The following is a 12,022-nucleotide window of genomic DNA, read 5'->3' as shown; positions in this document are numbered from 1 at the left end:
GACAGGAATCTTACTAGGAGATTGTAATTTCAGCTTGGTTTTAATCATCACAGTGTGCACTAGTTACAGGTATGTGTCTAATACTGTAGAAAGATGGAATAATGTTCTTTTTTTTTTTTGAGGGGGAGAGGGGGTAATATATGAAGATTGTACATCATAATGATGATTCCTAAGGTTCTTGGCATTAACGTTGCATCTTCCTGGTATTTGATGACTAGTGCAAGTATTCATTCTCTAAACTGACAAGTTACTTGAAGAATTTCCAAACCTATCATGGTACGTTATGTGGTTCTAACTTGAAAATTATTTTCAGAACTACTAAGTGAGGAAACTTATGTATGTCTTACACTAAGACATCAAAAGAATTGCTAACAAAAAAAAAAATTAAAAAAAAAGAAAAATATTAATTTTCAAATCAGCATTGTTATTTTTTGGAATTGTCTGGTTATCTTTTACTGAGTTTAAAGGTATTCTAAGTTCTCACCATCGATCAAAAATTTGTATGTGGCTAGTCTTCAGCTTTGTTCTATGCTTCTGTTTGAGAGATAATATTGTAGCTTTAGATGCTATGACAGTTGTTAACATTTCAACTATAAAACCAGTTTTTCATGAGTTTTAGCAGTAAAGGAAGTCTGTCTACAAATCTGGCATACAAGATCACACAATAGGAATAATTAAGTTCCAAGGGTGAGAATGTAAGTTTAGGATGGCTTTTCTACATGTATAATCCCAGTGTGTTGGTTAGATAAATAATACTGTAAGAAAATAATTTGGAAGGTGGTCCATTTTTTGAACTGCTTTCACCACTTCAAGTAGAGTATAACACCAGAATGTTATTTGATGTGACCTCTGTCTCTACTGAGTAATCTTTTAAAAAGGAAAAACAAAAACATTTAATTTATGGTATTTTGTACAAATCTCCAAATGAGAATTCTATACAGTCTCAATAGGTTTTTAAATTTTACTTGCATGTTTACTTACAGAAAGATGTATGTGTAAGTGTAGATCTACATATAGTAAAATATGAAGGGTTAGATTTGTAAACGTCGTCCCAATGTAAGACCTTCTTGTTCTATGAGATTGTAGCAATTCCTGGATCCTACCCTGCATATTCTGTCTCTTGTATCACTTTCTAGTTAAAAGGCAACTTTGTAAATATGAAGCTTAATTTCTACCTGACTGATGTAAGCAGAGGAACAGTTCTTTTACTTTTCTTTCTAACTACCATGAAAGAGATGAGCTTTTTTTTTTTTTTCTGTATTACTGAGGCACTTTTATCTATTCATAACTTTCCTAAGCAGCAAGAGTGAAAGTAATCTGAGTTTTTTATTTCTCTTTTCATGAATATGGTTTACTGAATCTTCTGTGTTGTATTTAAACTGCAGTACTTTGTGTATTGTTCACCTGTGAAAGGTATAGGAAACAACAGATTGCTGCCTACATTCTTCTGGAATCACTGGTTTTGGTCATCTCTATTTTTCAAGGGGATGTTTGAAGTTGTTAAACTTGTAATACATTCTCTTTTTCCAGATTTTTATCAAACATTGTATGTAAAACTTACACATCAAGCTGTACCAGTGAAAAGCATATTGCACATATTGTACCTTACCGATTCAAGGGTAGTAATAGAAACCCTCTATAATTAGCGTTAAAACTCTTACATTTTTCAACATAGTTTTTCGCAAATTTGTTTAGTTACTGCTATCTCTACATTACAGAGAATTACACAGGTGAAAACATTAATGTTTTAAATAATTTAGATAACGTATACTACTGTGTTTTTGAGAATCATCGGCTGAATGCGAATTTTTTTTTGAGTCTGGCAGAGGTTGGTCTTTGCTGTGTTCATATCACTAATTCAGAAGCGATCTCTGTGTCATGCAGTTTTCGTTCTTATGTAGCTGTCTTTTCTTCCATTGTTCTCAGAACTTGGTTGTTTTTCTTCTGTGCAGTTTCCACATCTTGAATTAGATGTAAATTAAAAATACTTCATGTTATGAGAGGTTACATAATTGTCCTGATTTTTTCAGCAAATTCATAATGGAAGGTTATGCATTTTTCACTGGTGTTTCTCTTCATTCTTTCAGATGTTGATAAAAAGTATTTCAGCAGACTGATTACCTGTCATCTGAGCTTGCATGGCACCTTTAAGTAACAGATTTTAACAGCTTTCACTAATGGATAACTCATGACTGTTTCAGCAGAAAAGGAGAACATTGCATTTGTGTTCCTAGTTGTTTCCTTCATTCTTGCAGCATGTAGTTTAACAAGCCATAGAAAGCAACCTTGAAATGTACAGTTGTGTAGTGGTTAGACTTGAAGTTTTTTTTATCTTGATTTTTTTTATTAAACAGAGGTGTAAGTTAACCAAGGTCATCCATTTATACTGTGATTCTTCCCTTCAGTAAGAGGAAGATCTCTCTTGTGTCATTGTTCTTAGTCAATTATTAAATGCTTAACTTAGTGAAGTACAACTTCCTCCTCTAAGAGAAGTCTTTAGCCAAATTTAGTCTCCTATCTCACTTTTTGGCACTGTGACTCTAGTACGTGTGATAAGTAGCTACTAGCTCAGTCTCTCACTTGTGAGTTTGTTTACTGTATGTGTGTTAGTTGCTGTGTTCAGCTACTGGCCTAGCATCTCAGTAGTGATGCATATAAAATGTATGCTCCTCAGTTTAACTTGTTATGCCAGACTTCAGAGTTCCTGAATTATTTGTGTGCTGAAGCCCGCTGTTCTTGTTTGCTTGTTCTTAACATGTACGTAACAGGACAGGGAATTGGCATGCTGCTAGCCTTGCGAATGTGGTCAACAATGCTGCTGTATCTGCCAGGATGGTAGGGGGGAAAGGAGTTGTCACTCATGCTAATACAGCTATTGCTGGTCCTGTTTCATCCCTGCATTAGATGGAACACTGTTTGTTTTGTGTAGTGGGAGCTCTGTGGTGATATTGCTTTCTCTCTGGAGAATGGGATCTGTCAGAACACATCATGATTTTCACTGGGGAAAAACAATGTCATGGTCCTGAAGGGGTGTAAAAATGAGTCAAGCCCTAAAAGGTCATGAGAGTTTAGAAGCAAACAAAAACAACTTTGAAGATATTTTAAATATATATGCATGTATGGATTACTTTAAGGTACACAGATGACTGAATTCTTGAGGCTAGGGTTTAAAAACATAAATATCACTATATGCTGAAGATTATCACTGTATGTACTGGATGTTACTTGGTGCAAACAGCTGTGGATGAAGAACTGTGTTTTGTGAAATAGAAATACAAAGAACTATTTCACTCCCTCAAAGTGCTTGCTGTCCAAAAAGGAAAACACGTAGAAAATAAGACGGTAATGATCAGCAAGCTAAGCTGTTGTTGCAGATCACAAGTGGTCCAGCTTGGAAGTTTTGTATGCATCCACAGGTTTTTAGATGCTACATGAGACTGTGGCTTTGTATGCATTAATCAGGACAGGTGTAGAAGGGCAGGTGGAAAAAAAGTCTGACTTTTTAGCTGAAGAGATTCATTAGATAAGAGTGTCCTGATTCCACCAGTCTGCTTATGAATGTCTCGATGGCAAAGATGCTTGTGCACAGGTGCTTGTTTGTCTTTAGGATTCAATTTGATTCAGTAACCCAGCAGAAAACTAACACAACCAAAAGAACAAAAAGCATTCTGCAGAATTGGTATGCAGAAGCATTTTAATGTGAAGTTGATGTAGAGACAGAGTAGTGTAAAGGGTAGAGGGAAAGAAAGGAAGGGAAGGGGTTGTGCATCTTTCAGCAGAGGAAGGCGCTAAGATCAGCTCCATCGTTTTGCACAACTCCACCCTCAGAAGCACCATGGGAAAGAATGTGAAGATATTTTGTTGCTGTTGTGGGCCAACTCACAATGAGTCAGCATCTCAGTGATAAATGAGGTAAGTCAGGAAATAATAGATTCTTGCAAGGGTCTTAAAGTTATGATGAGTAGCTTCTCTTTATCTTTTTCAGATAGAAAAGCAAGAGCAACTGAAGGAGTAAAGAATAAGGGCTCGTTAATCAGAGCTAAAAAATCTCTATGGCTTTAGTCTGACCTGGGGTCATCAAAAAAAAAGTTTGTCCTTATCAACACTAACATGACCTGTTAGGCTTGACAATGAAAAGTTAGGGACATAATATTTCTTCTTCGAGGAGATCAGTTTCGGATTGCGTGCCATATTTTTTATTTTTTTTATTTTATTTCTGGGCTAATCTGTGTTTTTCAGTGCAGTTGAATGAGACTTTGTGGCAGGAAGATGAGCAGTCCTGGCTCTGGTCTTTGATTAAAAGAAAGCCGTGTTGATTACTTGGGAGAATGCAGAATATATTTGTTCTATTTTTAAGACATTTTAATGGGAAGTATATAATAGCAAGAGACTCTGTCTACATCTGTGAAGTCACATTGTTTTGTTTAAATTCTTTTACATCTGCAACTCATGCAGTTCTGTTAGGCTTGCCTATCTTCTGGGATGGCTTTATTTTTAATAGAAATGAATTATGTTAGAGTATCTGAATAAAATGTCTGTGGTTTTTCTAATATATGTTACACTTCCAGAAGAGGGAAAATGGCATAGGCCTTCCTAGAACTTAAAATATCACAATTCTTTTTGTTAGAACGTTCTGGAAAAAAAATCTCTTCACACATTAAAACCAAGACTTAAAGTGACATGCTTGACTGAAAAGGCTTCCATAATTTTAGTTCTAAAGGCTTCCATAATTTTAGTTCTTTCTGAGGTCTTAAGCTGTCAGAGGGTATTTCTTTCCTGTCTTTTTTGTTTGTATGTTCTTTTTCCTACAATGCTAGGACTGTTGATACCATCAAACTATGAGGAAAATAATATGATCAATATTATCAGTTCAATTTAGTAGTAGAAATGTGTTTTTGTTGTGTTCTAGATCTGTTGCGTCATATTACTTATTTCCTAGTAAAACTGGAAAATGCTGGCTGCTCTGCTAAATGCTACAAAGTTGGTTTTCAGCAAACTTTTGTGTCTCTGGGAATGAGGGTTTTTCCGTGCAGAAAGAGGACAATATTAGAAAATCTGCTCTGACTTTGCATACACATGTAGAATAAAATGGTTTTGGTGCACGTTTTAATTATGCAGCCTCATTATAAATGTATGTCATAGCTGCAGAGGTATTGAAATGGGACATGGGATGTGGTAGCGTCATCGTGTTCCGGTTTCTTCATATCCAGATTGGCTGCCTTGCTGCGGAGAACATGCTGCTTGATTCCAAGTTACACCCACAGCATCAGGCAACCAAATAGAGATGTTCTTTGCCAATAATATGCCAGAGATTGTCTGGCTGATCTCATGTCTTTCCTGTCTGTATAGTGAGGTTAGTTTCAGTAGAGGTTTAACTTTTGTGTGTAACTATCCACATGTTCAAAATTAAATTTTACAAGAATATTTCTATTTATTTTTTTGAAGCTATTGTTGATGCTTGCTCTTCAGAGAATAGAGGTTGAACATTCTGAGAAGGCTTACATCTGGTGGGTCTTTTGGTATAAATGGGGATATGTTACAGGTTCAAAAGGGTTGTGATCCAGGGATATTCATACCCATAATCTTCAATTTTTTGCTCTTTTAAGTTTTTTAACTAGAGAAACTAGTAATAAACTTGATTTGCTGCGTAGACAAGTGATGAGAAGCTGTTTTGTTTTTTTTTTTTTGATCTCTGCTTTGGGTTTCATTTAGATAATGAAAAATATACAAATATTCTCTCATATTAAGATATCCTGCATGGTAATATTAGGATGTTCTTTCATACTTGGGTGTTCTTCCATACTAGGGCCCTTGGGAAGAAAGTTCGGAGAAAAAGTGCCCAGTCACTGTGCTTACCTAGTATTCTTCTTCACATATTTCTTGAAACTCCCAGACCTCTAGTAAGCTTACAGTGTTTGTGGACAGAAATTCGTATGGAAACCAGAAGACAGTCCTGTCTTCCCAAAATCCTACTGACCCTTTATTTGTAGAGGACAAGGTCATATGGTATAGTAGTAAACTGCAGTCTTTTTACTTCTGTCTTTAAGTTCACTATTTGTCTTTAAAATACACAGGGATTAAAGGTAAGTCTGTTCACCTAAGGACTGGAGTTCAAGTCACTAAATGGATATCTTTGTCAACTGTAAATCTAAGATATTTGATTAAAATGTCTTTTGAAGTAGGAGTCTCTATCCTCCATGGACTTTAGCACTTATTTTAGGGAACTCAGGTATACCTAGCTTGCATTCTAGACATAAAGCCAGTTGGTGTGTCTTGAAGGAAGGTGATCTGCAAACTAAGTGAGATTAGCAAAATAGCACTTTGTTTTGGAAACTGCATGTTGAGTGTATGTTTAGACTTCTGATTCTTGTAATTGTCTACTAATAACCTGTTTTCTATTGCAGAACCCTGTGATAACATGAGAGAGATTCTCCAAAATGTGGCCAAATTGCAAGGCGTCTCAAATATGAGGAAACTAGGTCACTTGAATAATTTTACTAAGGTAGGTGCTTGAATGGTGTCAGAACATGTGATCATATCAAAATATTTTATATTCCTCTATCAAATATAAAATATCCTCTATCAAATGTCTAGGAGATTCATGAAGCAGTTATGTATAATAGAACAGTACATGGAACAGTGCATGCTGTGAGAGAGTAAGAGTAAACAAGGGCGAGTAGATATGTGAATGCAGGATCATGCTGAAATTTGGGTTCTACAGGAAGGATTGTTATAGTGCTCAGAAGTCTGAATTATCTCCTTATTCAGAGATTAAGTTGCATAAATAAAGCTAATCCAGCTCCACAGGATTGAAGCAAAAATTAGGAATGGCAGACACGTTTGATGTAAACTGGCAAACTATGGTAAGGAGAAGGACTATATCACTGAGCATGATTTTCACTGTGTTGGGCACTATTAGGACAGGAACTGTTAACTTCTGTTATGGGTTTTATAGTGAAAAGGATTTAAGGGGTTGATTTCTAAAAATGGTCTGTATGGCTGATTTCTTGAGGTACTTTTTCCAGTTGTAAGCTTCCAGATCATGGGAATGTGAAAGATACTTGCCTGAAAGTTTGGTAGAGGTGTTGGGAGCATGAAGGAGGCAAGAATTAATAATTTATTGTAGAGTGAGAGATGATAGACTGAGGAAAGAGACCACGAAAGGCTTTCAAAATGAGAGTAAGGACAGTTTTTTGATGAAGTCAGATGAAGAACTGGTGAAGAAGAGCAGAGAAGATAGGAGGTGAGCAGTGAATTAGGTAAATGGTGTTTGTTGTAACACAGTGAAAGGCTGTAGCTGGATGGTGTTTCAGCTGTTAAGGTAAGGTAGCAGTAAGTACACTGCAGTAAGTGAGGCTGGAGACAATGGAGCTTTGGTGTGCATGTTACCTGAATTAATGTACTGATACACAGAAAAAAATGGTGAATTGTATGCATCACTGATAGTGTCACAGATGGGCAACATGCCTGGAGATGAAACCCAACTTTCAATGACATAGGATGGGTTCTTCAATGAGCATTAGATAGGAAAGGAGGAAGTAATGGATAATTTAATGGGGAAAGTAAGGTTTAAATTCATTGTTATATGTGATTCATTGAGTAGGATAAGCAGAAGGCTGCGTAACACTTCTGAGACAATTTTAAGTGAAAGAATGAATGCTCAAGAGCAGATCTGGGGGACCAGTTGATATGAGAAGGACAAACATACATAATAATCTTTGAAGTAGGAATGCTTCTTGGCTGTTGAAAGCACTTGTAAGATTCAACAACACTTCAGTGGTAGCATGTGAGATTCAATCGGCAGAAGAGTGAGTACAGAGAGCAAAGTTATGACAGCAAGTCAATTTATCTTCTAGTGTTTTAGGAAGAAATCTGCAAGTGCTTCGTCTTCTGAGTTCAGAGTACGTGGAGGTACAAAGCATTTGCAGAGAATCGGATCTTATTTGCCCTAAAATTTTTTGTCATTGTTTTATTGCATATGCATCCGTTATCTGACAAATGCTGTTGCTGTTACTCACATTCTGAACTATTTTAAGTCCCCTTTAAGTTGCTAGAAAAGGCTGAGGCATAACTATGCTTGTTTTTTATGCTGATCTGGAAACTTAATGTAGGTGCCTCCAAATTCTGTAGTTGCCTTACAAAGAAAGAGATGGATTTAGGTTTGCAGGTGTATGATTCCTAGCAAAATGCTAACATTTGAACAGGTCTTATAGCAATATTGATTTTTCTACTGAAATCATCACACAGTAAGTACCTGTATATGTGGTCAATTAGTAAAAATGCATAATGTAATTAAAGGATGAACCAAAAGTTCTTTTAAAAGAAATTAGTTTTGAAAAAATGAATAGTATCATAATTAAATATTTGAAAAATGTTACTGCTTTTTAAAGTGACCTAGTGTGAAAATTGGAAAATATGCTCAAAAACACTAGGAAAGTTTTCATAAACTGAACTTAAGACTGGCAAGGAATGAGGAGTTTCTGAAGGCAACTCACATCCCTGACTTCTGGAGACAAACAGTAATTCATAACTGGGCTTTGATCCTAAATCAGAGTGACCACGTGCAAGATAATCATCCTACTCCTTGATGTGTGGCACTTACAAAGCAGATATTTCAGTGAGGCCAATAATTTGTACATTTGATTTTGAAAATGTTCCTATTTTTGTCTGAATTGTGAATTCAGCTATGCAGATAGAATAAAAGTTGCAAAACATACTGTATTGTCTCCTTGGTGGTTGGAACAGTTCTGTGTTTTTCATTCCAGTGGTTAAGAGTGAAAGCCTGGAGACTGGGGGAGATGGTTTTATTTCCTTTTTGCACTCCAGTCTACTACCATGAACTGACGTAGTCTCAGTTCCTTGTTTGTGAAATTGGAGTGTGGGGTAGACAGTGGGGTTTTGTGATGTTTGATATGTTAGCTGCTGAAGATGTTTGTATTTTCAGCTTGGAGGATATTGGTGGTGATAAACTTGATTTGTCAATGAGTTCTTGTATTTCATGGTCTGTGTGAAAGGCTGCAAATTCACAGAATCGGAGAATGGTTGAGGGTGGAAAGGACCTTGGAAGGTCATATGGCTCAACATTCCCCTCATGCTCAAGCAGATCAAACTGGAGCCAGTTGCTTAGGATCACGTCCAGACAGCTTTTGTATATGTGTCCCAGGAGGGAGACTCCAAAACCTTTCCAGGCAACCCGTTCCAATGCTCAGTCACCCTAGTTATCTATTGTATGGGCAGGGAAAGTACTGTTGGAAAAAAAACAAAATATATATATATATCACAGAATCACAGATAGATATATATAGTATACTTCTGATAAAATAATGTGGAAAAATCTATAGAACTTAACCTCTCCTCTAGAAATATTATTACACTAAAAAAAAAAAAAAAAGGCAAAATATAAGGTAGGAAAATGTCAGCACCAGGCAGTTGATCCCTGTTGTCCCATTTTTTTTCCTTCAAGGACAGACAGCTCTCACATTTGGAAGAAATACTATTCTACTTTTGTGGTCAGGTAAAGCAAAATACCTATATGCATGTGAAAACAGGAAATATTAGCTAACATAGACTTTCCTGGCAGAGATTGTGGTAGGCTTTGGTTGGCATTAATGACAAGACATCTGAGGTATGTTAAGTTTGGGCTTCTTTCCTTGAAAGAAGGCTGGATTTTTGATTATTTTTTGATTTTTTTCATCTTTTTAATTAAGGAGAATGAAAATAAATATCCTTTAAAAAAATGAACTAGACTCCAGGCTTTTATGCAGAAATAAAATAATTTTATATAAAAATTATTAAAATAACCGTGGTTAGCAGTCAGCATGATTTCTTCCTTTATGTTCAAGACTGATGCTATGAGGCAGATATTTTTGTATTAAATTTGCACGTCAGATATTTTATTTTCATTTTTCCTTCCCTTTAAGAGCAGTATTAACTAGTGGTTTCTGAAACATCACTTACTGGTTCTTAACCGAGCAAAGTATATTGTATACATGATATTTTTTTTAGAAACTTGTTTTCATTCATCAAATATTAGATAGTACTCGTTGTTAATAAAAAAATGAAATAATAATGTTCATATTCTTGGCTTTTTGAGTGAACATGGGGTTATTCTTACCTAACAGTTGCTATAACATATTTTATTCTCAAAGACATCCATATTCACAATTCTGGTGATATTCAGGCTATTGAAAAGTACATACCATTACGATTTTTTTCGCCTTGTTTGCTGTTCATCAGCTAATACTTGAAGCTGGAGTTCTGCATTTATGAACTACTGCCTAGCTTGTATTAGACAAATGTAATCCCTTTCCTTTCAAACTACCTGCCTCACTATTTAAACTAACCTGAATTTTGACCTGGAAACTGAGAATTTGACCTCTAGAAAATGATCAGGGACATCTTCAGTTATCGCAGCAGTTCATAAGGCTGGCATGTGCCTTTGGCTTCAGCGAGCTGACTAGGCTTAACCAATTTTCGTTTGTATGGCCAGACAGATAAGGCAAGCACCTTGAAGTTTCCCAACTTCTGCTGATTAATAGCAAAACATGATGGTTATTTCTTTGGGTTTTTCCCCACCCCCATGAGAAGTAGTAAGTGATACATTACTGAAAACCAGAAGGAACTGTACAATTGCATTTACCTAGTGGAAAATTATCATTTGGATTTGAAGTATTCATTTAGAATCCTGTATTAAAGAAGGTTTATTCCACTATTACCTTCTGAGAGATTGTTACCTTTTTAACTAAAACCACATTTAAATAATGAATTTTTTAAAAATGTTCACAGATGCTGTTAGATGTTTTTTGTTCAAAGAGAAAGTTTCCCTCTTTAAGGATAAAATGAAACATAATTCATTTTAGCTTGGCCCTAGCAGTTGAATAGCATCAGTGATATTGAAAAGTGTATTTCCAGTCTGTTAGGATGTGGATTGAGTATGGGGCTCCAGAGGTTTTCAGAGTTTCTATCGGATTCATCGTCTATTGCATGGTTTTATGCTCTGCTTCTGTTGTCATTTTAGGGTCTTGTCCATCTGTTGTAAAACCCGAGTATCTCTGAATCTGAATGCCGTTGTTGGTGACTGTAATATTTGTCCAAATACCTATACCACTATAGACAAAACTTGATACCACTTCATAAACATATGTAGCATATAGGAACAGAACCACTGCTGAGTGGCATTCAGCTGCAGAACAAAATTTGAGAGTAAATGGGTCTAAATCCAGAGTCTGTAGTTTTGTTAAAGTGTTACTACAAGACTAGAATCTACAAGGTGTTCTACTCATAACTATTACCACTGGTGGTTCAAACTGTTCCTAAAATCACAGTGTAATAATTGCATTTTGGACTTATGGAATACTACCAAAATTACCTATTAATTGCTATGGCTATTGTGTAAAATGTAAAATTAAAATTGCACATAGTGTGTACTCAATTTGTGTATGCTGTTGACCTCCTGTGGTTTTGTTGTTTTGAGCTACTGTTTCCAAGATATGTTGATGTGTTACTCATATTGCTGTGACTCATCCAAGTAGCATGAAAAACTCATAGCTGACAGTAAACATGCAAAAAACCTTCACTGTAAGTTAGTCATTGTCTGACCTAGAGTAAGGATCATTTTGTACAAGCATTAAATCATTCACTCAAAGATGCTCTCTGTTGTTCACATTAATTTATATGAATACCAAAAAGTCTGATTTTTAGAGTTGTTTTGCGTGTTAGAATTGCCTCCATGTTGTGTGTGTGTGTGTACAAAATGTGTGTATTTGCTTAATCCCGTGAACTTTAATGATATGATAATCAATTGCAATTCTAGTGAATTATAGCAATGTCAAGCCACAAGCAGACTGTAGTATTCTGGTACTGCCTGTGCCTACATTACTACAAAATATATATTAATTGTTCAGTATCACAGTCAAAAGCATGACAGATTTAGCTTTGTCAGGAATTGAGCCATCAACAAAAATCACTGCTTTTGGTCCGTAATCACTAACTTGCTTAATGTTATTTGAAAGTGAAATGTAAA

General features: G+C 35.7%; 1 protein-coding gene across 2 annotated transcripts in view; it reads left to right on the top strand.

Annotated features, from left to right (window-relative positions):
- Positions 1-12,022, top strand: part of RICTOR (RPTOR independent companion of MTOR complex 2) — a 77,658-nt gene that overhangs the window by 9,419 nt on the left and 56,217 nt on the right. For both annotated transcript variants that reach the window (XM_068667884.1, XM_068667885.1), the window contains exon 3: positions 6,405-6,502. In XM_068667884.1, coding sequence (XP_068523985.1) covers positions 6,405-6,502 — 98 coding nt within the window. The remainder of the gene's footprint in view (positions 1-6,404; positions 6,503-12,022) is intronic.

The sequence above is a fragment of the Anas acuta genome, chromosome Z, assembly GCF_963932015.1.
Source record: "Anas acuta chromosome Z, bAnaAcu1.1, whole genome shotgun sequence".
In the NCBI taxonomy this organism is placed as follows: domain Eukaryota; kingdom Metazoa; phylum Chordata; class Aves; order Anseriformes; family Anatidae; genus Anas; species Anas acuta.
Note: the sequence above shows the minus strand (reverse complement) of the source record. Positions and strands in the feature narration are given on the sequence as shown.